This window comes from Phacochoerus africanus, chromosome 11, assembly GCF_016906955.1.
Source record: "Phacochoerus africanus isolate WHEZ1 chromosome 11, ROS_Pafr_v1, whole genome shotgun sequence".
Lineage (NCBI taxonomy): Eukaryota > Metazoa > Chordata > Mammalia > Artiodactyla > Suidae > Phacochoerus > Phacochoerus africanus.
The window spans coordinates 105,855,265-105,881,853 of record NC_062554.1 but is presented as its reverse complement, the minus strand read 5'-3'; the positions used below and the strand labels follow the sequence as shown (position 1 = coordinate 105,881,853).

The following is a 26,589-nucleotide window of genomic DNA, read 5'->3' as shown; positions in this document are numbered from 1 at the left end:
ACAGATTTAGCAAAAATATATGATAGAAATATGTCAGGAGGTAGAGCAAAGGAGAATACACATATTGCATGGTAAGAAATACATGAGTAACATTTAAAACTGAAGGGTCAAGAAATAGCAGTGCAAGTATGTTATTTAGAAATATGGACAGAAGAAATGCCAGAGGTATTGAAAACGGTTGCTTCTGGGAAATGAAATGCAAGGAGTGAATTTCCCCCCCCGAATCTGCTTCTTCAAAATGAGCACTCACCTTTTAAGTTCCTAATTGCCCCCCAAATCTTGGTATTTGTGAGCAGGACTTATGTGGTGATTATTTTGTGACATATAAAAATATTGAATCGCTATGTTCTACACCTGAAACTGATTTAATATTGTATGTCAAGTATAACTTCATAATTTTGAAAAAAAGCATTTGAGAGCAGGAGTTCATAATTTTTTTCTGTAAAATGGGAAACAGTAAATATTTTTAGGCTCTGCAGGCTCTACAGCCCTGTTGGCACTATACAGCTCTGCCATTGTAGTGGGAAAGCAGACAGACAATCCAGATGAGTGTGGCTGTCTTCAGCAACATTTTATATACAAAACAGGCCATAGGCTGGATTTGGTTCATGACCAGTTTACTGACCCTGCCTTAGAACTAGGATCACTGTATAAAGTTGAACAACTTGTTCACAAAAGTGAGTCACCAAGGGGCCAAGTGGGAATTCAAATGCAGGTGTACTCCCTTAGCCATATTCTGTGCCAAAGTGTGACGCTCTCTTTGCCCACAGATAGATGCACTTTCCTCTATTTGCCCAGTGGGGTGCTTTTTTTCTCATTGTACATCAGCTAGATGCTTCCCATTCCGAACATTAGAGAACATGAAAATATTAAAATGTTTGCAAGTCATTAGTAGCACCCTGCATGAAACTTCTATTCTCCAAGCAAAATATCCCAGTCTGTCCATTCTTTCCATGACCTAGTGTTGAGTCACTTTATCTTCCCCAGTGTGCCAATATCCCAGAACTATACACAGTATTCCAGGAATGGTCTGAGGAGTCCAGAGCCATAGTGATTGTGATGAATACAGATGTAGGATCATGTAAGTTCTTGGACAAAATGTCTACCATGGACTCATAATAAGCTTGCTGCCAACAGAATGCTCTTGGTCTTTTAAACATGTCTTGCTATTAAGTATAGTGCTTTTATGTTATACTTCTGCAGGTGAGTTGTTTGACTCCAGATTTAGACTTTATACTTATTTCTATGAAATTACATTTTAAAAGAATTGGTTCAATTGTTTTAGACAGTTTAGAAGGAGGCCTTAGCTATTTCCTATCACTCCATGGAATCTCTAGGTTTGATAAGCCCACAACCTCTCCTCTTATCTAAAGCACCCATCAAAATGTTGAAAATGATAAAAGGGCATAAGAGATTGCTGGTTCTGGAGTTCCCATCGTGGCTCAGGAGTTAACGGATCTGACTAGGAACCATGAGGTTGTGGGTTCTATCCCTGGCCTTGCTCAGTGGGTTAAGGATCCGGTGTTGCCATGAGCAGTGGTGTAGGTTGCAGACACGGCTTGGATGCCACATTGTTGTGGCTCTTGTGTAGGCCGGTGGCCACAGCTCTGATTCGACCCCTAGCCTGGGAATCTCCATATGCTGCGGGAGCGGCCCCATAAAAAGGCAAAAAGACAAAAAAAAAAAAAAAAGAAAGAAAGAAAAGAAAAAAAGAAATTGCTGGCTCATATTCCTAAACAGAAACTTGTAATTTTTTTTTTTGTCTTTTTGCCATTTCTTGGGCCGCTCCCACGGTACATGGAGGTTCCCAGGCTAGGGGTCTAATCGGAGCTGTAGCTGCCAGCCTATGCCAGAGCCACAGCAATGCGGGATCCAAGCCGTGTCTGCAACCTACACCACAGCTCATGGCAACGCTGGATCGTTAACCCACTGAGCAAGGGCAGGGATCGAACCCGCAACCTCATGGTTCCTAGTCAGATTCGTTAACCACTGCACCACGACGGGAACTCCAGAAACTTGTAATTTAAAGCAAGGTATATGCCTACATAAGTGCAATATTAAGAAACCAACCTTGAAAGAAAATATTGTCTCTGTAGATCTTAATTCCAAATTTCAGTGAATATATGCAAAGGTATGTAATAAAAGAGTTGCTATTTTAATAGCATCCTAGACAAACATATTTTCTAAGTGTTTACCACTAACAGGCCAGACCACTATAAGAAATCGTGAGAGAACATGAAAGGATAATTCAAATAACAGTAAATATAGGTTAAGAAATAGAAGAGATGATGTTCAGTTGCACTAGTAATAAAAGAAATACAAATTAAAATAATAATAATGACAGGCAAAAATGCTTAAACTATTTAAAACACCTAGTTCTGGAGAGGTTGGGGGTGAAACACATACGCATATATTGCTGGAAGTATTGTAAGCTGCTTGTGATCTTCTTAGAAATCCATATAATGATATGTATTACGAAATCTAAAATTTTTCTTCTTGTCTCAGGAAATTTATCCTAGGGAAGTAATGACAAGACTAAAAAAATGCTGAAAATGTGCATGTGAACATTGTTTATAATTCTGAAAAACTGCAAACAATGTCCTTATATCCTAAATATTCCATGAATATTATATTTGAATATCCTGGTGAAGGAAATACCATGATGAAGAAGTAGAAGTATGAAGTATTAAGGTTATGTAAAAATACAGAGAAATGTTTATATGTTACGTGAAAAAATATGACAACACAAAATTAGAATGAAGGAAACATGAAAATAGGTACTGCAACATTGACATTATGGAGTGAGTTTTTGTTACATTAAAAAACAATGTTAATGTAATCATGTTTTACTCTTTGTTTTGTTTTCCTACCATGTAAAATATATCCTACCATCTGATTAGTTTGAAAAGCCATTGGTGGGGGCAATGCAATAAAAGCTGGAAGGACAGTTGGGGAGGATCCTTAATCCTTTTTATCTGTACAGAGGGATGAGTCATTGAGCTACAGCCTCGTTACTAGACAAAGAATGGGAGCAAGTTGACGAGACACTGGAATTATCTTCCTGGCCACAATTTGGGGAAAATGGTCCCAGTAAATCTAGCTACAAATCTTCAAAATTAAGAGTTAAGAAACTTAAATGGAAGTACGTTACAAATGACATAACCCTGGGGTCTTTTGGCCTTTTCTTCTCCTATATATATATTTTATCTTAATCATGTTTTTCTTGAGACAGTGATTATCTGTTATGGGTTTCTACCTGAATGGGGGAGAATTTTCTCAGAAGGATAATTTCCACATATTTTGAAATCTAAAACAGTGATCGGCAAAATCTCTAACACTAGTAGTCAGTGGGGGCAGGTGCGTTAGGGGACATCTATTGGAGAGGGTGTGGAGTGCATATCACACTCCCCTGGGGGGTCTGTATCAATTAGGACATGTTTGTCTGCAAGTAATAGTAGTTTAAGTCATAAGGACATTTACTGATTCCTTAACTAGATGTCTGGAGGTGGGGAGTCTCAGAGTTGGTTTGATGGTACAACAGTGAAATATGTCTTATTCATCTTTCTATTTGTCATGTATATAGCAATAACATCTCAATATTGTTCTCTGCAAACAGTACTTCACAGTTTAAGAAATACTTTATCTGATTTGATCCTGAAAGAGCCAGATGAGCGAAACAAGAAGTATTATTGTACTCACTTTATAGTAGAGGAAACTGAAGCCCAAGGTGCATATAATACAGCTGGATCCTGAATCAGCGTTTTCTGATTCAGAAACCAGTGTTCTTTTCAATACTGTTTCTCCTTGCTCATGATAAAAAAAACAATTATTTTTAAATAAATCTTTTAAAGATTATAGAATCTTTTTTGGCTCTCTTTGTAACTTTGCCCTTTCCATTCTCATTTTGTTCTAATTTTAGCCTTGAGTGACATGAACAAACGAGATAATCCATTAAGATGATATCATGCTCTAAAATTCATTGAACAAAAGGATAGAAAATAAATACCTTTTAAAGGATGAAAAAAAAAGACACAGAAAGTAAAACACTGTAGATGCAGTAGTTCTTACAAAGGATCATAAACAGGGATCCAAGTTTAACATCTCCCTTTCTTTTTCCTAATCATGCCAAATTTTATTCCCTGAGAATTCTCCACAATTATATGCCAGGCTGGGATGTGGTGGCCTCTCCCTGAAGGAAACCTTTGCTATGGGAGCCCTTGCCCCAACTGGGGGGCCTTCTATGTTCACCGTTTCGGGGGCACCCCCTACACAGAATGCACTTGAGAGGGGCCTCTGGCCCAAGACCCTGGACCCACTGCCTTTTAATGTGTCTGACTGTGAAGAGGTTTATAGTCTAGATGGTTTGCAACGTTTCTTCTGTCCCATCACAACTGCGAGATACTATCCATTCCCCTCAGTAATAGTGATTGTCCGGGGTTAAGTGTAAAGTGGGGTATAGACAGGGATGGTGAAGTGTGTTGTAAGGGAGATGAAAGCAAAATGACACAGTTTTCACAGAAGGAAGAGAGAACATAGGAGATCAGGTGGCTTTCATAAGGAACCACAAAGGATGGATAAGATTTGGAAAGAGGAAGAAGGGAGAAATGAGCAGAAACACTGATGCGAAAGAATAGTCCCCATCTGCTCATCTGTAAAATGGGGTAAATAGATCAGTACTTACCTCATGGGACTTTTGTGAAGACTAAATCTGTGTGAAGTGGTTAGCATGGGGTCTGACACAGAATATGAATATTCAGTATCTGTTAAACCTGCATTGTTACCAGTTAAACCTATAATTCTGTAGGCAGAATAATGGGTCCCCAAAGATGTTCACATCCTAATCTTTGGAACATGCAAGTGCTTTAGGTTATATGGAAAAGGGGGATTAAGGTTTCAGATGGAATTAAGGTTGCTAATCAGCTGACTTTAAAACAGAGATATTTTCATGGATTATCCCTGTGGGCCCAGTGTAATGGCAAGGGTTCTTAAAAGTTCAAGAGAAGCAAAAGCAGCAGAAGGAGATGTGACTATTGCAGAGCGATCAGAGGATTAATGTTGCTGGCTTTGAAGATGGAGGAAAGGCCAAGGAAGGTGGGTGCTTCTAGAAGTTAGAAAAGGAAAGGAAATAGACTCACCCATAGATGCTCCAGAAAGGAATGAAGTCCTGCTGACAACTTGGTTTTAACCCAGTGAGTCCAATGTCAAACTGCAGACTTCCCAAACTGTAATGTAATGTATTTGTGTCATCTTAAGCCACCAAGTTAGTAGTAATTTGTTACAGAAGCAATAGGATACTAATAACCCTAGCCTATAAGCATCAAGAGGCAGGTTCCTGATAAAATTTTGCTCAATGTTAATTGCTAGCACTCAGCTTGGTGTTAGTAGACTCTCGATAGATTATTTGAATGATTGAATGAATGAATAGTCTAGAGATATAGTGTGGTGAAGGTGGCAGGAAGTTTTGCTTTGGTCTAGGCAAAATAAGGTATGAGTCTTGGCTGACTCATAATTTGAAAGTTTTTGAATAGCAGGCTACAGAGTTTATTCTTAATTCAATATGCAACAGAGATCCACTGAAGATTTCTGAGTATTAAAGGAACAAGATTGGAATGGTATTTTAAGATATTAATTAATATTAAGTAACATTAGAAAAAAATTAGTTCCTGATTCTGGAATTATATATGTCTACATATGCATCCTACTTGTGTGTCTAAAAAGCAATACTGTTTTTAAATTTATGGTTCTCACTTATTGACTCTTGTTCATCTAGTTATTTATTTTACTTAGTTCTGTTTTTCCATACTTCTGATGCAGTATGTTAATAGTTTCCCAACTGATGCTAATAGTCTCAAACTGGCTAGTTATTTTTACATATAATTACAGCTGAGCTCCAAAATTATTAAGAAAATGAATAGGACAAATGGGTAAGTGGGCATCTATAACTGAGATCAAACAGCAAGATTATAAAAAATATGTGATGTCCTTATCCCCCTCCCCCCCCTTTTGGCCACGCTTGAGTTCCTTGGCCACGGATTGAACCTGAGCCACAGCAGTGACAACACTGCTGAACCCTTAACTGCTAGGCCACCAGGGAACTCCTTTATTTCATTTTTGATAGGGGTATCAGGTTTAGTAGATTAGGGAAAGACCCATCATATATTACGATTTCAACACAGTGTATTTTGATTTCAACAAAAACGTGAGGAATTTTTTTAAAATAACATCTTCCTGAATAAGAGTGTGAGCTGGGTAATGATCATATAAGAGACTTGAGGCTAATGCACCAACCATGTACAAAAAGTGCACATGTATCTGCATGAACAAGTCTCCAGTAGAATGACATAGGTCCATGTCATTGAGTCTGTGCTAGTTGGGTGTGCCATTGATGACTTGGTTTAAGGTGGAAGCATGCGTGTTTAATTTACTAAAAGGATTAATCAAAACCAGACATGGTGGAAAGTGTCACAGAAGGCAGGAATGTTGGCTGACACTAACAAAATGAAATCAAATAAGGATTGATGTAAAGTCTTCCACGTGCAATAAATACAGTACAAGGCATACAAAATTTTGGTTTTGTTGTTTTTTTTGTGTGGTTTTTTTTTTTTGGTCTTATTTTCATTTTTGCTTTTGAGGGCCATATCTGCAGCATACATAATTTTGGAGTTCATGTGGGAAAAAAAAATTAAGGTTTTTAATTTGGCTTTAAATTTAATACAAATTAACAGTATGAAGAAGTTTCTTACTTTGCAGTTTTGATGATCTAAAATTTAGTTTTTGAGATTGACTCTAAGAAGACAGATAATGGATAAGGGATAAAATAGAAATAGATTTTAATTAAATATAAGAAAAATCTTTTAACTAGACCTGAGGAATGACAATATTGGTTAATTTTAGGCCTAGCTAATTTCAAGTCTGACCAGCTTCTTACTCCATTTCCCACTTGGGTAATTTCTGATTTGATCAATAATTTATCAATAAGCACTAATATACTATGTTATGTTGTAGATTTATCCTCTCATTTCATTTTCTCTCTGTTCTTTTCCTCCCTTTTTGTGGGTTACACAATAATGTTTAGAATTCTTTTTTAGAATTCTATTTTCACTTATCAAAATAGAATTTTGATTTTTTTAGAATTCTATTTTGATTTATCTAATGTTTATAATGTTTTTGAGAATGTCTTTCTCTATAGGTTTTTTAGTGGCTGCTCTAGGTATTATACCATATAAATATAACTTACCCCAATCTACTTATGTCATTTTGCCAGTTCCAGTGAAGTACAGAAAGCTGACCTCCCTTTATGTCTGTTTATTCTCCATGTTTCTAATATATTTTGTTTTAAACACTTTCTTTATGTACATTTAGAACCACAAAAAACAGTGTTATAATATTTACTTCAACCATTGTGTTAGTCTGCTTGGGCTACCATAACAAAATACCACAGACAATAGAAATTTATTTTCTCACCATTCGGGAGGCTGAGAAGTTCCAAATCAAGGTCCTACTGATCTAGTTCCTGGTGAGAGCCCTCTTCCTGGCTTGCAGAGCTCCTCTTTGTGTCCTCACATGGTAGGAGACAGCACTCTGGTGTCTCTTCCTCTTCTTACAAGAATACAGCCCTATCAGAATAGGACCCCACCATTATGACCTTTATTTAATCTTCACCGCTTCTCACAAGCCCTGGGTCCAAATACAGTCACAGTGAGGCTTAGGGCTTCAACAAATGAATGGGGGGGCGGGGTGGCAAAAACATTCTGTCCGTAACAATCATCAAACATAATTTAGAAAACTCCATAAGAAAAGGAAAGTCTATCATACCCATGTCTTTGCTTACCATGTTCTTCCTCCCTTCCTGATGTTCCAAGACTCCTTTCATTGTTTCCTTTCTGTTTAGAAAACTTCCTTTGGCCATTCTTTTAGGGTGAGTTGCTGGCAACAGATTCTCTTAGTTTTCCTTCATGTGAGAATGTCTTGATTTCCTCTTCATTACTGAAGGACATTTTCACTGGTTATAGAAATCTGGGTTGACAGTTCTTTTCTATTATCTCTTGGAAAATGTTGAGCCACTTCTTTCTGTTATCTGTGATTCCTGATGAGATACCTACTTTTATTCAAATAGTTTTTCCCTCATAGTAAGGTGTCATTTTCATCTTACTACTCTCAAGATTTCTTTTTGTGTCTTTAGTTTTTAAAGGTTTGCCTTGCTTTAATGATTTGTTTTAATGTGGATTTCTTTGGGCAGATCTTGTTTAGGTTTGTTCAGCTTTTTGACTCTGTAGATTTATGTCCGTTGCCAAATTTGGAACATTTTCAGCCATTATTTCAAGTACTTTTTCAACCCAGCCTTCTTTCTCTTCTCCTTCCAATCCTCTGATGACAGAAATATTAGATCTTATGGTCCCATAGGTCCCTGTGGCTCTGTTCTGTTTTGGTTTTTTAGTTTATTTCCTCTTTGTTTTCAGATTGGATGATATCTATTGTTTTATCTTTAAGTTCACTGACTTTTCTTCTGTCCCCTCCATTCTGCTCTTGAGATGATCCACTAAGCTTTTAATTTCAATTATTATATTTTTTAGTTTTAAAATTTCCATTTTGTTTCTTTATATCTCCTGTTTTTCTTTGAGATACCTTGTTTTTTCATTTGTTTCAAGAGTGTTCATAATTGCTTGTTAAAGTGCTTTTATAATGCCTATTTAAAAATCCATTACATAATTCTAACATTTTTCTCATCTTAGTGTTGGCACCTGTTGATGGCTTTTTTTTTTCCCCCATTCAATTTACAACTGCAAATTTCAGTTGTGACTTTGCACATTTGACTATTATGTTACGAGACTCTGGATATTATTTACTTTTCTTCCTTCCTTCCTTCCTTCCTTCCTTCCTTTCTTTTTCTTTCTTTCTTGGCTGTGCCCATGGTATGTGGAAGTTCCCAGATCAGGGATCAAACCCTTGCCACAGCAGTGATCCAAGCCACTGCCGTGACAATACCAGATCCTTAACCCACTGAGCCATCAGAGAACTCCAAGACTCTGAATATTACTTACATCATCAGTTTTAGTTGGTTTCCACTGACACTGTTCCAATAGGGAAAAGGAGGGGTACTGCCTCAGTACTGCCAAGTAGAATTCCAAGTTCCTCACTCTTCCTGCATTGATACTCAAGTAAGGGAGAGAGGCTTCTCATTGCTGCTGTATTTGGGGTGGGAATGCTGTTAGACCTCTACTAACAGCTCCCTGGTTGGGAAGAGTAGGAGGTCTTGTTACTGCCCCCTACATAGTCTTCACTGACGCTATAGGAGAGAATTGCTTCACTTAAGTCCAGCAGGTATGAGATTCATGATTCCCTCCTTGCCCTTCTCTGACATTACCCCAAGAGGGGTGATGGGGTGCCTAGTTACAATCTGGAGAAGTTGTTGTTGGTTTTTGTTGGTAGTGTTCCACTCTAGCAGATTGATTATTTTCTAAAGTTTCTGTCTTGCTAGGCTACTGCTTCCTTGATCCTAAAGCTAGTGAGAGCAAGGTTTTGTTAGAGCTTTTATGTCTTTTATGTCTGTTGGCATGTCTTGGTTGCTGGATTCTCTAGTACTCAGTCTGAGATGTGTGCAGAAAAGAGGAAAAAAAAGAAAAACCACAGAACTTGTTGCTGGGTTGTTTTTTGGTCTCTGATATCCTTAGCCTGTCTGCTTTCTCCTCTCCATTCTTTAGTCTTCTTATGTCCAGGGTTTTTAAGTTGAAAGTAGCAAGAGAAATGGGGAGAGTACATATGTTTCATCTCCTGTAAGTGGAAGTCCTGGCCATTCAGTTTACATGGTTTTTGTGTAATTTACATTAAGCAGTTTTAGAGCTTATCAGAGCTTTGAGATAACTTTTATAAAAAAATCTAAATTACTTTATAACCATTCTAATAAAGGTAGTGAATTTGATGAGTCATGTTCTATGTAATTTCATTTGAACTAAAAATTAATGCTGTCTCCGTGGATGAAGTACAAGAATGCTAGAAACTCTGGATTAACTGAGACCTAGATTCTAGTTGAGAGGCTCCCACATTTCAGCTGTGTGAATTTGGGAAGATCTCCTGGCATCTCAATATTCTCATCTGAATTAAGACTCATTAGATCTCTTAAGTTTCCTTCTCATTGTAAAATTTCATTTGATTTTCCATCAATCTGGTACTTAAAATCTATAGATTCTCACTGTAATATAGGAGTTGAAATGTGTTGAATACTCATAAGTAAGACAAGCAAAGGTTCATGTTATTTATTGGATGTCTACTGTGATAGAGGCACTACAGTAAAGCTTTTACTATTGTCAACTTATCCAATTCTCAAAACAATCTATTAGAGATTATGGCCATTTTATAGATGAGGAAATAGGCTCAGAGGGATTGAAATTATCTAAGGATATTTTGTTACAAAGATTTCTTTGATCTCAAGTCTATTTGATTCCAGGGTGGTTGTTCCCAACCACTTACATATACTTTTTGATTTTCGTGGCCACTTTTCAAGAAGTCAATTATTTTATAGAAGTGGGATCTTAAAGTACAAGTGCTGGATAGCTAAGAGTTATGTATTATTTTTAATTTTGCCAATCACTTTACTCTACTTTGTTTCATTTTTAAACTACATAAATTATAAATTCAGAAAAAAATATATATATAGCTAGTTTTTTTTGTTGTCGTTGTTTAGTCTTATTGTCCACCACTATTTATCAGATAGAGACAGCCCCATTCTCCTTGATAGGTAAAGGAATAAATTCAGCATTTTAAACAATGTTTCCTCAAGAACAAAATTTTAACTTACCAGCTTTCCATAAACCTTCTAGTGTCTTAGGAGAGTCCCAGAAACTAGAAGAAATATATTATCTTCATGTATAAATTTTACTCACAGAGAATGGGTAAGAATCATTTGTAAGACTGTGTAAGTTAATCAAAATGTAGCGATGAAGAAGAAATGTAAAAATAAGAAGCAGAAGAATAGAGAAATCAAACAATGCCAGATATTAAATTATATAATAATTTAAGCACTTTGATGTGATATTAATATCTAATAATATCCCATAAAGATATTGTTTGGTTTTAAGTAAATTAAATGAGCATGTATTATAAAAATGAATTGCCAAATACTCTGCAATTTGTTGAAATCTTATGTCTTCTTAGCATAAAAACAGTCTTATAAAAAGATTTATCCTTTTAATTGAAATCAATTCTGTTTGTGTAGATGTCTGGTATATACTGATGTGATGAAAGACCCCAAGTGTTTCCATATTTATGTACTCTAAGTACTTATAATATGATTAACATGGAAGGGAGGAAATAATAATATGAGAACCTTACTTTACCCTTTTATTACAAAGTCCCCTTACCATTCTGCTGGCTTACTCTGTGAGATTTCTACGTCTATCTTGCAGGGGCATTCCAATGGAAGTTATACAAATTTCATGTTAGTATGTGTTCCCAGAATTACCAAGAGAACGAATTGTGATATAAAGAGTTGTTGTAATATCACTTCTTTATAAGGATTTAGGAAGCTGGTAATTGGCTCCATAATCTTGTTCTGAGATAAGGGTATGCTTTCCTAGGAAAATGATTTTCTCTTCAGAGAATTACCATGATTTTGGTAGGTTGAGAACTGGTCTCTTGGGAGGAAGTTTTGTTTTTGCTGTAGACCCACTGTGTGGAGAGAGTGCTCTGGTGTAGAGAAGCAACTTTTAAAATATCTATGTTTTTAATTTTTGAAATGAAAACAGTCTGGTTCAAAGAAAACATCATCTGTAAATCCAATATAGGACAGATTAAAACACTGTTCAATTTGGGGAGGAGTGGAAGCAGATAGAGGGGTACAGCTCTGTCCCTTGGTCACCCCACTCTTGCATAAAGCATTTTCTCTTGAACCTGTTTGAGCAGCACAATTTGAAAAACCTCCAGTGAAATATAAAGATCACTAGATTAGGAATCCAAAGACTTAGTCCTGATCAAGAACTGGTATTACTGAACCTCTGTGTGACCAAATTTCCTCATCTTTGAAATAAGGAGATTGAACTAGGTATCTTTCAGCTCAAATTCAAGGGAACCATTAGCAGCTGTGTGCAAGTCACAAAGCTCTGCTGTTATCAGTTCTCCACTGCAAAATATGATGCTCACTGAAGGGTAAAATTTGCATGCCTACCTCAGAGTTCTAAGCATTAGGAGATTTTTTTTTAACCTTAAAAATTTAATGGAGTTAGGAGAAAATTGCAGTGTAAAATAGAAACTATAAAATTATCCTTGTTCTTAGTGATTTCAATATATCCTTCTTTCTCATATCATTTTAAACTATCAGTGGTATTTCATTGACAAACTCAAGGTGGACTGCCCACTATCTGACAGGCACTGAACTAAATATTGAGGATAGAAAAGAGGACTAAAAACTGCCCACTACTCTACAAACATTCGTAATCCCCTCCTCTCAAATACAAAAGTTAATGGCTTCTTAATGTTCCCTTCAACAGAACTTTTTTTTTTTTTTGTGATGCTGCATTCCTTCTCAATGATAGAGACGGTGCTGCAGAGGGACATATTAAAACTAAATGAAAAGTGAAGTGTACTCATTTAGAAAAAAACTGTATTTAAAAATGGTATTTTCTGTAAGGAGAATGGCTTTGTTGTAAATGATCTTTGATCAACTTGAGCAGAGTGTTTAGTTCTATGGCTATAAGAGGCTTTGCTTTCCTATTAAGTGGAGTATCTCTTAAATGTGAAGATGGTTCCATTGTCTAGAAGGAGACAATGCCACTTACACTGTCCATATTGCCTACTTGATTCCGGATTGCTAGTGTTGCTTGGGTCCAAAGTGGGAAGAGTTGATGAACATGCAAAAGAGCCAAATGAAGGTTTAGAATGGAACTGTGAAAGGCCCATTCCCTCTACACCTAGACCCAAATTCCCTTTCTCTGATAAAACCCACAGCTTTTGGGTAGGTCTCCCTTTGTTATTTCCGACTGGTAGACCCCCCAGCTCAATCCACAAATGCACACCCACTCACTCTGAGAGTGACTCTCCCCAAGGTGGAGCTGATGTCCACCCTTCACTCTAGTCAAGGGCCCCCACCCCATATAACCACCCAACTGTTGACTCGCGTTCAAGGGCCACCACCATCACCCACTCCAGCACCATCTTCCAGGAACTGGCCTCTCCCCCATTAGTCCCCGCCCCTCTTCTGAGAGCACCCAATGGGTGGAGTCGGGGCTGCAGTGGGAGGAGCCTGAGGCGGGCACATTTAAAGAAAGGCAGAGGGCGAAAGGAGGCAAGAGAGGAGAAGAAAGAGAAACCAGGGGGGCGAGGCGCCGTCCAATGACAAAGCCCAGGGGTGGGCGCCGGCCGCCATCTTGTACCGGGCGGCAGGATCTTCACCCGCGTCCTCCGCCCTCGGAGGGGGAGGGGCGGCGGCGGCGGAGGCGGCGAGAAAAGTAACGAGAGACGCGCCGGCCGGGGAGGCGCCAGCGGCGGCCGCCGCCGCAGAGCCGGACGCGGGCGGGGACGACGGCGGCGGCAGGACCCGGCGAACGCGGGCGGCCGCGAGCGGCCTCCGATGCGGCGCAGCGTGAAGAGGCGGCGGCGCCGGCCCCCGGCAGCCCCGGCCGCGGCCGCCCGGGGCGGCGGCTTTAGGGCGGGAGCAGGGCCCGAGCTGGAGGCGCGGGAGGAGAAGGTGGTGTACTCCCGGTCTCAACTGTCGCTGGCCGACAGCACCAAGGCGCTGGGCGACGCCTTCAAGCTGTTCATGCCCCGCAGCACGGAGTTCATGAGCTCGGACGCGGAGCTCTGGAGCTTCCTCTGCAGCCTTAAGCACCAGTTCTCCCCGCATATCCTGCGCAGCAAGGACGTCTACGGCTACTCCTCCTGCCGGGCCCTGGTCCCCGACCCCCCGGGACCCCCCGCTGCCCGCGGCCGGACACGCAGGCCAGCACCGAGTGCGGCGGCCAGGAGGAGGCGCCGCGGAGCCCGGGCGCCCGCCGCCCGCCGGAGGAAGCCCCCGCCGCTGCCGCCGCTGCCGGCCCCCGAGGAGAGCTGCCCTGCCAAGCCTGCGGCGCCCGGGCCCTGCTTCGGGGGCCGCACCCTGGAGGAGATCTGGAGGGCTGCCACCCCGACGCTGACCACCTTCCCCACCATTCGCGTCGGCGGCGACGTGTGGGGCGAGCGCAGCCTGGCGGCGGCGCGGCGCCGGGCAAGCCAAGTCCTGCGAGTGAACCTGGAACCCGTGGTGAGGCTCCGCCGCTTCCCCGTGCCCCGGGCGTGAAACGCGGCCCGCGACGGCTTCCCGGCCAGGGACGGGGCTTCCGCCTGGAGGGATGGACAAGTGTCAGTCGAGTGTTTACAGATCCGGCCAGGACCCCGTCCCCTCGTGCACTTTACGGGCAAAGAAGTCACCGGATGCTTTTCCCGGCCTCGCGGCGCTGCCGTCTGGGGCTCAGGGATAGGTGTGCCCTCCGCTGCCTCCTGGCGCCCGGGCTGCGGAGGAGGAGACAGCCGGACCCGCAGGGGAGGGCCCTATGCTTCCTTACCCCGGACTGAGACATCTCCAGGACTGGAGGGGCAGATCCGTTTTCTCCCTTTGGACTCTACCTCACTGGTCTGGAAGTTCTCCGAAGAAGTCGTTATTTTTCCAAAGGAATTTGGTTTCGTGTTTGTGTAATAAAGCCAGAATCTACTTGCTTTCCCCCCAAATCCTCCCCCCAACCCCATTTTTCTTTGCAACTGCCACCCCTCTTTCTGGACGGAAGATTGAACCTGTTTTGTACTCAGGGTATTCTGAATCCCATTCGTTTCCTAATTTTAACCGGATTCCAAAGCTCTGACCAAGGATATTTTTCTAAGAGATTCAAGCTTATGACTGTAATAGTGCAAGGATTTGTATGCTTTGAATTCCATGGGCTCAGTGATTACAAACAAAGAGATGCAAAGTACAACTGTTTGAACATTTTTGAGGTGTTCCTAAAGATTTTATATTGAAATTTAATGTTTATATTTACTGAGCTCCTAAATAAAATGGTATAAACTCATATAAAGTTCTGTTTAGGAAAAGCTGACTTAAGATTCTTTTTAATTAAATAAAAATTAAAGTGCATTGAAACCAAATGGCTTGTGATAAAGAAAAATTAGTTATAAAGAACTGGTGTTGGTTAAAGAGATGGATGGAATCCTATTGGAAATGATTTGGCTTCATTGTACTGGTCTAACATACAAATCCAGGAATAGTTGAAGGATAACCTATTTTAAATTGCAAATAGCAGAGAAGAAATAAATGTGTTCAAACTTTGTGATTAAAATGATAAACAGAATACCCATTAGAATTCTCAGAACTATTAGTCATCTAGAGGGGTGGGGGCATTTCTTGGTATCAAATAACTGGTTGAAATTACTTTGGGCAAAATAGATCTCTTTCTTTACTTTCTGTTGTTGGATAGCAAGAAATGCCCAGAATAATATCCATTATTCTTATAAACATTATGACAATTAGTTGACTTTTGCTCTATGAGTTAACTTTTTAAAAAATCTTAATTCCATTTGTAATTATGTTTGTAGTTACCGGTCTTTGTTGACAGCTGAAGACCACAGGAATCATTGATCAGGCGAGTCACACAGTACTGACCCTTCTTTTACACTTTTATAATAGCATTTATACCATATGGCCCAGTGTGGAATTCTTGATTATCCAAGTGCCTTTGGTCATTGGTGGCAGCAAGACTTAATGGTTTTTAGCCAGTGGTGCCACAGCCAGATTTTACTGCAATATCTAAAGGGTCAAGTAGTGTTTTGTACCACTATTTTTCAAATTTAAGTATTCTGCCATGGAATGATTCATACTGGCTAGAACTTGACATATGATATCCTTAATATTAAGGCTTATCTCTGCTTGGCAGCTTCTTAGGAGAATTATTTTAATAAGAGTTGCAATTTTGACTCTTGCGATCTTAGAATTCAAATGCTATTGCTTTCTGAATTGAAAATTTCAACTTTAATAGTCCATAAGTAGGAGTTTTGTGACTTTAATTTCAGTGTACTTGTTTTGTAAAAAAAAAAAATTATATATATAATATGACTTTATGCCAGTTTCCCAGTATGCCTCGTATTCTTTTATTCACTACTCAATGAAAATGCATTGTTACCGACACTGTCACACGAATAAATAAAAGTGGATAATTACTTAGATGATGAAGAGTGTTAAATTATATCTTTGTGAAAGGAAGCTTATATATATTCTTTTGGTTATTAGCTTCCATTGCCAATCGTATTTCAGATACAGTAGAGTTTTCTCCTCCCTCCCCCTGCTACCGAATTGTTACCATTTTTTTAGCAAACTAGCCCCTGAGGAAAAAAATATGTATTTGTACCACTCACTATTGTATATAGTTTTATAATAAATAAATTCAATGGCCATATTAGAATGTGATTTCAACATATAGCTTATCTAGATAATTTCACAGAGGATTTTGAAATTAGACCTAGCTGGGAGGATAACTTTGCTCAGCACAAAACTGAAACAACTATTGACACCATGCGTTTTAACTGAGATTCTTAACATTTTTTCCTCATGCCTTGTTACTTTAGTGCTCTTGAACTAGCATAAATGCTTCTTTGGATTGTCTGGGCTATCTGATTTCAGTTTGGGTTTGATTGCCCATCTTGAATTCAATATATTATTTATCTGGTTTATTTAAAAATCATGCCATTTCTAGTTTGTGAAATGAGATGTAAAAAAAAACTTTTATTTTTGCCAAGTGTTCTTTAGCCAAACCTATGTTACATCTTCTAAAATGTGAAGAAACAACTAATATAGTTGGTTGGTGTGTTAATAGGAAAGTGAAAGTATTCATGGGTACATTGGGCAGAATGTGGAAAGGAACTTGGCAAGGTGGCCTTTCTGGTGAGGCATCCATTTCCTGTCCTCTAAAGTAAGTCTGTAGCTTAGCTTGTATATAGTTTTTTAAAAGACATCCCATGATCTTTATTCACTCTCTTATAAGATTATCTTCTATCTCGTATGGCACAAATAGGGAAGCTAGGAGGAAGTTTATCACCTCACTATGCTTTTATTTAATTTTTAACTCTTGAGTGCCTAAATATGGTGACTGGCACCTCAGCTAACTTTTTGAGATTCCTGATGTCATTTTTATCCTCCTTCCTGTCAACCAGCAGCTTATTTTTCCATACTGAAACCAGTAATGTCATGATTGTTGAGGGTAAGCTTTGTTGTTGATAGTGCAAAGTGTTGCTGTTGTGGTGTGTATTTATTTTGTCAAAGTTTGAGTCCCCTGTTGGACACGTGTAACTAAGCTGGTGGCTGACACCTATTGATTTGCTACTTGCAAATGATACTACTATTTTTCTGAAAACTCATTCAGTTAAAAAAACATCAAAAATATTTGAATACAAAAAAATGAGGTTTTGAATTCAAAACTTTGTTGTTTTAAGGGTTGCCACAGCACTCTTTAAATTGGTGGGTTTTGGTGGACATATATACATAATATTTACTTTATTTGCGTGTTTGAAATATTTTTTGATAGACTGTTATGTCTTAAGTGCATTTGAAGGCAATTGTTTGTAATGGAACCGAATTGTTTCCTTGGACAGTTTGATGTGCATATGATTAAGATTTATAATCTGGTTGTACTTTGCTTTTTAATTTATTAACTGTAAATAAATTTTAGAGAATACGCAGTGTCTGGTTTTTCTAGTGATGAAAGTTTTTGAAGTGTGATTTTATGTTTGTATATGAGTTGGAAAGCATCTTAATTGACAGTGTGATCAGAGTTTTTTGGGGGAGGGGCAGGGGTGAACTTCAAACTCCTGGAAGTCTCAAGATCTGTGTTTTGTGCTGTCTTGGGACTCTTACGTTCAGTCAATTTTTGAATGATGTCCTGAATCTCTAGGATAGTTTTTGGTGCCCAAGTGCAAGCCATTCTCCAGCTTGCCAGCAAAAAAGACTTTAAAAATGTGTCAAAATTCAGTTATGAGTCCTGGCCCCAAGTCCTCCTGTGGTGGTGATAAAAAGTCTAAAACATTCTTTCATGGTAGGAAAGTCAAAGTGTTCCATGTGAGTAGCAACAGTAAAGGCTGTTCCACTGAACGAGTAGACCCAGAATTTTCATTAGAATCTAGAACGTGGGAGTGGAATGTTAGCAAGGGCAGAATTCATAGTCCTGCTCTGTGGCCTGAGTCTGTCTTTGTACCTGAGTTCCTGTCAATAACTGGAGGCAGCACAGTGTCATAGCTGTGCATCACAGTCCCTGGGATGGAACTAAGGCTTCACCATTCACAAGTGATAGCACTGGAGGTAAGTTATGTAAACTGCCTTTCTTTAGCTTCCTTAAGTATCAAAAGTAGAAGAAACGATGGCGCTATTGAAATGAATAAGGGGATATTAATGGTGGGCACATGGGAAATACATAATAAATGCTATTAATTGGAGGCGTGTGCATTGAGGATATAAATACCGAGAGTGGTCCTCCGGGAATTCAGCATCCTGAGAACAGAGTGTTGTCTGGGAAAGCTGAAGGTAATTTGTGAATGAATTCAATTGAAGACAGAGCAATCTTGATCTTCTTTAGCCTTCTGACAAACCATATAGCAGGAGGTGGGAGTAAGTTGATTTACTAGACAGTTTTCACTATTGGAAGTTTCTTCAAGTTTGGGGCTCTTTTTTTTTTTTTTAATCATCATGATATCTCTGAAAGCTATGTAAAAGTTTCTGTTACGTGTCTTAAAACTACCTGAGAATTTATAAAAGTAATAGATTAATGTTGTCGATCCCAGAACTTGCCAAATTTCCATACTGAGTTTTCTCTTGGTGGAAGTTTAGTAAGAGTTAAGAACCATATTAATTTGCATATACAAAACTAAATTAAAATTAATTTCTGTGAGGTTTGTACTTCCTGTGTTAAAGGAAACAAATGAATATAATAGCTAGGGTTGAAAGAGCAGAAAATTATTGCTGAGAGTAGAAAAATTCTGTTTTGAAGGATTGACCAAAAAGCCTTTGAAGCAGGCTTTAGATCCAAGATCTGACATTTCATTTTAGTCATCTTGGTGGATAAACAGAATTTTTAAAAAATTAAAAAACATTTTGATATTTTTAAAAATTAAAACCATTAAAAACATTAATAATAATAAAAAATTAAAAACATTTCAGATTTGGGGTTTAAAGTCTGTCCTTTAGATCTAATTCCTTTTAGCACAAAGAATAACAGAACATATTCTACCTTGGTGAGCAAGCCGAAGTTTCAGTATCTGAAGTTGACACAAAAGAATTTCGTTAGATGGAAGTTATCCAGTAGTTAGAAGCTCAAAACAGAACCTGATTACAGACTGATTTCACAAGAGCAATGGCTTCTCATTGTCAACACTCACTTGTCTTGGTAAATGTCATCCTAAACCATAGTCTGTAACATCCTAAACATATCCAGAATCCAATGGGACGCTAACAATCAAAACAACAGCAAACACAATGGCTAGCCCAGCAGGTTTGAATACATATTCTGTTGGACTCAAAGTTGGACTGCTTTTGCTTCCGAAAGTATTCATAGAAATGTTACCCTGAGGTTCTTCCAAGTACTGAAGTTAAATGTAAAATGTATACATATATCTTCTAGATTTTTTTCAAATGCATACATATTCCTTAAATGTTTAGGAGTGAGAGTATAGGGAAAAAAAGGAGTGTGACTTAGGGTCCTAAACTTTCAGCTTAAAAAATTATTGAGGCATAACGCACATATAAAAAGTGCATTAGTAAAAATATTATTGGTACAGATTGATGGAAATTTTATAGATTCAAGATACTCCTGGAACCAGCACTCAGATTGAAAAAACAGAAGGTTACCAGGGGTTCCCATTGTGGCTCAGCAGGTTTAGAACCTGACTAGTATGCATGAGGATGTGGGGTTGATCCCTGGCCTTGCTCAGTGGGTTAAGGATTTGACATTGCCATGAGATGTGACGTAGGTCGCAGATACATCTCAGATCAGTTGTTGCGGTGGCTGTGGTGTAGGCTGGTAGCTCCACATCAACTCCTAGCCTGGGAACTTCCATACGCCATGGGGGCAGCCCTAGAAAAACAAAAACAAAAACCCAGAAGGTTACCAATGAATGCCCCAGAGGACCCCCCCCCCCACCTTCTGCCCCTTTTCATCACTCCCTATCTCCCCTCCAAGATAACCATTATTCTGACTTCTTTTGGCATAGATAACTTTCACCTGGTTTGGGGACTTTATGCAAATGGAATTATGTGTCATATGCCCAGCTTCTTTCACTCAAAATTATGTCTGTGAGATTCATTCACATCACTGCATGTAGTTATAAATCATTTATTCTCACCGGGGTATAGAATTCCATTGTGTAATTATTCTACAATGTTTCTGCAACTCTTGATGGGCATTAGGTTGATTTCAGTTTAGGGAAATTATAAAAAAATCTTCAGTGCGTATAAGAGAACATATCCTTTGGTGATTTTTTTAAAAAAATATTTATCCAGGAGTGAGTTTGCTTGGGTCACATGCTATGCAAACAATCCGCTTTGCTAGACACTGCCAGAGAGTTTCCTGAAATGGTTATACCAATTTACATGAACTTTCATAATAGTGTATGAGCATTTTGGATACTTCATATCCTTGTCAACACTTGGTATCTTCAGTCTTTTTCATTTTAGCCATCTTGAATAAACATAATTTAAAAAAATTAAAGACATTTTGATCTAAGTAATATATACACATGGTTAAAAAAATAAAAACACCTTAAAAAGCATATGAGGGAGTTCCGTCTGTGGTGCAGTGGATTAAGGATCTGGTATTGCTGCAGCTGTGGCATAGGTCACAGCTGCTGCTTAGATTTGATCCCTGGCCTGGGAACTTCCATATGCTGTGATTGTGGCCAAAAAAAGCACGTGAAGGTTAACAATAAGAAAGTTAAAGCCTACCTTACTCACAAATACCCCTTCCCTAGAGGCAACTGTTTTTTTTCAAGTCAGGGTTTTTTAAAAAATAGGCTATTTTTTTAGGGCAGCTTTAGGATTACAGGCAAATTCCACAGAAAGGTCAGAGAGCCCCCCCCACACACACACTTTCTACAGATATTAACATTTTGCATTACTGTGAGTACATTTATTATAACCGATGGATGAACCATTTTTAATTAAATTTTTAAAATTATATTTTTCTTCCAGTTTTATTGCGACAAAATTGACCTACAGCACTATATAAGTTTAAGGTATACAGCAAAATGATTTGACTTACATCATGAAATGATTATCACAAAACATTTCGTGAACATCTATCATCTCATAGAGATACAAATTAAAGGAATAGAAAAAAATGTTTTCCTTGTGGTGAGAACTCTTAGGATTTATTCTCTTAGTAACTTTTACGTATACTATACAGCAGTGTTAATTATATTTATCATGGTGTACATTACATCCCTAGTAATAATTTAGAATTAGAAGTTTGTGCCTTTTGACTGCCTTCATCCATTTCCCTCTCCTGCCACTCCCACCTCTGGTAACCACAGATTTCAAATTTTTCTGAGGTTGTTTCTGAAGTATAATTGCCCTACAATGCTATGTTAGTTCCTATTACACAACATAGTGATTCAATATTTATGTATATTTCAAAATGGTCACCATGATATGTCTAATTACCATCTGTCACCATGTAAAGATATTAGATAATTATTGACTCAGTTCCCCACACTGTATAGTTCATACCTGTGACTCATTTATTTTGCGACTGGAAGTTTATACCTGTTAATTTCCCTCACCTATTTCTCTTTTTCTCCTCCCCCTCCCCCTCTCCCCTCTGGCAACCCCCTGTTTGTTCTTTGTATCTATAACTTTCTTTTTCTTTTATTCTCCTTCTTCTTCCTTTTCTTCTTCTTCTTCTTTTTTTTTTTTTTGTTGGCTGCACCCATGGCATATGGAAATTCCCTGGCCAGGGATTGGAATCTGAGCTGTATCTGTGACCTATCCCACATCTGTGGCAATGCCAGATCCTTAACCCACTGTACTGGGCTGGAGATCAAATCCATACCTCAGCAGTGGCCCAAGCCCCTGCAGAAACAATGCCAGATCTTTAACCTGTTGTGCCACAGTGGGAGCTCTTATAACTCGCTTTCCCTTTTGTTATGTTTGTTCATTTGTTTTTATTTTTTAGATTTTACAAATAAGTGAGATCATATCATGTCTTTCTGACTTGTTTCACCTTTAGGTCCATCCACGTTGTCCCAAATGGAAAGATTTTATTCCTTTTTATGGCTGAGTAATGTTCCTGTGTGTGGGTGTTTGTGTGTATGTGTGTAACCATTCATCTCTTGATGGACACTCAGGCTACTTCCTTATCTTGGATATTGCAAATAATGCAACAATAAACAAAGCGATACATATATCTTTTCTAATTAGTGTTTTCATTTTTTTTTTGAATTAATACCCAGGAGTGGAATTGCTGGATCATGTGGTAGTTCTGTTTTTAATTTTTTGAGGAATATCCATATTGTTTTCCACAACAGTTATACCAATTTACATTTCCACCAACAGTACGTCAAGAGTTCTCTTTTCTCCACATCATTGCTAACACTTCTTATTTGTTGTCCTTTTGAAATAGCCATTCTAATAGATGTGAGGTGATATCTCATTGTGGTATTAATTTTCATTTTCCTGATAATGAGTCATGTTGAGGATCTTTTCATGTGTCTGTTGGCCATCTGTGTGTCATCTTTGGAAAAATGTTTTAATAGGTTCTCTGCTCATTTTCTATTTGTTTTTTTTTTTGATGTTGAGTTGCATGAGTTCTTCATATATTTTGGATATTAACCCCTCATTGCTTATATGAGTATCTCCCCCCATTCAGTAGGTGGCCTTTTCATTTTATTGATAGTTTCCTTCATTATGCAAAATCTTTTTATTTTGATATAGTCCCATTTGTTTTTTTTTTTTTTTTTTGCTTTCATTGCCCTTGCTTGAGGAGACATAGACATATCCAAAAAAACCCATTAAAACTGATTTCAAAGAGCATACTATGTTGAGTATTCTCATGGTGCAGTGGATTAAGGATTCTGCATTGTCACTATAGTGGCTAGGGTCACTGCTATAACATGGGTTCAGTCCTTGGCCCAGAAGCTTCCACATGCTGCAGGAGTGGGCATAGAAAAAAAGAGAATACACTACTTATGTTTTCTTATAGAAGTTTTATGGTTTCAGGCCTTACATTTAAGTTGTTAATCCATTTTGAATTTACTTTTATATGTGGTGTGAGAAATTGATCATGCAAAGAATCAAATTGTTTGATTACTGTAGCTTTGTAGTGCAGTTTGCAATTAGAAGGTGTGACACCTCCTGTTTTGTTCTTCTTTCTCAAGATTGTTTTGGCTATTCTGAGTCTTTTGTGTTTCCATATACATTTTATAATTATTCATTCTAGTCCTGTGAAACGTGCCACTGGTATTCTGATGGGGATTTCATTGAATGGGTAGATTGCCTTGGGGAGTATGGTCATTTTAACAATAGTAATTCCTCCATTCCATGAACATGGTAGATCTCTCCATCTGTGTAATCTTCAATTTTTTAATCAATGTCTTACAGTTTTCTGAGTACAGGTATTTTTACCTTCTTAGTTAGATTTATTTCTAGGTATTTTATTCTTTTTTGATATGATTGCAAATGGGATTGTTTCCTTAAGTTCTCTTTCTGATAACTCATTGTTTTGTATAGAAGTGCATCAGATTTTTGTGTATTAATTTTGTATCCTACAACTTTGCTGAAATCATTGATGAGCTCTAGTAGTTTTCTGGTGGTGTCTTTAGGATTTTCTATGTATATCATCATGTCATCTGCAAACGGTGACCGTTTTACTTCTTTCCTTACAATCTGGATTCCTTCTATTTCTTTTTCCTGTCTGATTGCTGTGGCTAGGACTGGATAAGCCATTATTGACACATTATTATTAACTCACGTTAGGGTCCACTTTTTCTGTTTTAAAGTTTCATAAGTTTTGACAAATGCATAATGCCACATATCCACCATTACAGACTCATACAGAATAGTTACATTGCCCTTAAATCCTTGTGCTCTACCTATTCATCGTTTCCCCTCTCCCCCTCAACCTTTGACAACCACTGGTCTTTTCACTGTTTCTATAGTTTTGGCTTTTTCAGAATGTTTTATAGTTGGAATCATAAAGTACCTACCTTTGTCAGGTTGCCTTCTTTCACTCAGAAATAGGTACTTAAGCTTCCTCCATATCTTTTGAGTAGCTGACTCCCTTCCCCCTTCCTTATTTTCATCAATGGGTTTTATTTTTTAAAAGCAATTTTAGGTTTACAGAAAAATTGACTGGAAAGTACAGAGAATTTCCCTGTACCTCCCTGTCCCTGCCCCCCACTGCAAGTTTCCCCTATTACTAACATCTTGCATTAGTGTGGTACATTAGTTACAGTTGATGAACCAATGTTGATACTACCATTAACTAAAGTTCATAGTTTATCTTAGGGTTCGTTATTTGTGTTGTATAGTTTTATGAATTTTGACAAATACTATTCATCTCTCCCTTTCTCCCCCAAGCCCCTGGCAGGGCTTTTGCTCTCTCCGTAGTTTGAGGTAACCTTTGAATTAGTTTAACTTTTATTCTTTTGTTTGTTATTTTCATAACTCTAGATAATATACTGTTCTGCCATTTATTGATTTATCATTTTTAGATACCATCTACTGACTTCCTTTATGGACATGAGGTATAGTTCACTTATACACCTTTGTTCTCTTTCCTCTCCTCCAGGTACACTTACGTTACTGAATTCCTGTCTTTATTACTGTTTCAGTCAGGGTCCAGCCACTATAGGTATTTTAAACAATTACATAGGTGATGGAAGATCCCAGAAGCCAAACAACTCATGGTGATTCAGAATTAGTATCATCAGAAAGTGTTTCTACCCCAGGGCTGAAGAAACACGGGAGTGTGTCCAGCAGGAGCTGAGATCACAGGAGAAGATGCTGCCCAGAAAGGACCTAGACTCTGGGCTTATTCCCCCCTCTCCCTTTCTGTCAAGCCACCATTGGTCAAACCACTCTGTAAGCCAGTTGGCAAAGAACCAAGGTAATGTAGTTTGTAGGAGAGAAGCAGGAACTGGATCTGTGGGCAAACAGATATAAATGGGTGAAGTTCATATGTGTATTAGTTGGGGTCTACAAAGCAACAGTATCAGTAGGAATTGGTTCACATGATTATAGAGGCTGAGAAGTCCAAACCCAGGAAAACTGATGTTATAGTTCTGGTCTGAGTCCAAAGTCTGAGAAGTAGAAGAGCTGATGGTGTAAGTTTCATTTCAGGTCAGAGTTTGGAAGGCAGGCGAAGAGCAGTATCTATGCTTGAAGACAGTCCCGCAGAGAGAATGAATTCTTTCTTATTCGGTCTTTTATTCTAGTCAAACCTTCAACAGAGTAGATGAGGCCCACTGACCTTTGGGAGGAAAAGCTGCTTTACTCAGTCCACCGATTAAAATGTTAATCTTATTCAGAGACATTGTCACATACACACCAGAAATAATGTTTAAACAAACATCTAGGCACCCTGTGGCCCAGCCAAGTTTATACATAAAATTAACCATCACATTAGGTAATTTCAAACTAGATACGTAAGTTCTCTTTTACTTGTTTTATCAAGTTTCACTTTCCATATTGTAAGATAAATGTCTCCCTTATCCTTTCTGTTTTTTTTTTTTTTCCTTTCTCCTTCACCTGTGTCAGTTTTGGACTTTTCTTTTGTCATTATTATTAACATTTTTATTCTACCCTGCAATCAAATCCTTTTTAGAGTGTCCAAAGGTTGATTTTAAAAAATTGAAAACCAATAAATGGTTTACATTCTCATGACTATGTAAATAGCATTCAAATCTTAATTACTGATCCTTATTTGCAGTCTTTGGACCTCTTGAATGAAGACATCTCTAGGGTCAAGGTGAAATGGATTCTTTTTCTTTATACTCCATCAGTGCTTTAAACCATGCCATATTTTGGTTGGTTCATTCAGACTAATACTATCTTACGGATTTTAAAAATTTTTCTTGGTATTTCTAATTGCCCTTCTTTGTTCTCTTGCACTGTTTTAATGTTCTCAAACCATGCCATCTATGAAGTTGTCTTATTTTCCTCCTAGAGTTGTCTCTGAATCCTTCTCTTCTCCTGCCCCAGGTTATTATACTGGTGACTCACTAAGCCTGCTTTATAGCTTTTGTCTTGGGGAGGTTTTCCTTTGCTGCTGTCCAGATTTGGTCCCACAGTTTCATGGTAACATGACTCTGGGATGACAGGGAATGATTAAAAGCATGGGCTCTGAAGCCAGACTGCCCAGGGTTAAATCTTAGTTCTACCACTTATCAACAACTTGGGTAACTTATTTTGCCCCTTTACAACTCAATATCATATTCTCTAAGGTAATAATAGTAACAGTATATGCTTCACAGGGTTGTTGTGTGGTTAAGTGTCATAATACATGTAAAACACTGAGAACAGTACCTGGCAAAAAATAAGCACTCAGTAAATTTTAACTATTAGTAATTGCCTTTTTTATTTATATCTCATCTCCTTGT

General features: G+C 38.3%; 1 protein-coding gene across 1 annotated transcript; it reads left to right on the top strand.

The window, feature by feature from the left end:
- The first annotated feature begins 13,279 nt into the window (after positions 1-13,279).
- CCDC71L (coiled-coil domain containing 71 like) lies at positions 13,280-14,410 on the top strand. The gene has a single exon (XM_047753163.1). It carries the CDS (start codon positions 13,562-13,564, stop codon positions 14,264-14,266), a length of 705 nt encoding a protein of 234 aa, XP_047609119.1. The 5' UTR covers positions 13,280-13,561; the 3' UTR covers positions 14,267-14,410.
- Positions 14,411-26,589: the final 12,179 nt, after the last annotated feature.

What these genes read in the sequence shown, in the direction of transcription:
- CCDC71L (XM_047753163.1), top strand. Translation starts at nt 13,562, where the DNA reads ATGCGGCGCAGCGTGAAGAGGCGGCGGCGCCGGCCCCCGGCAGCCCCG.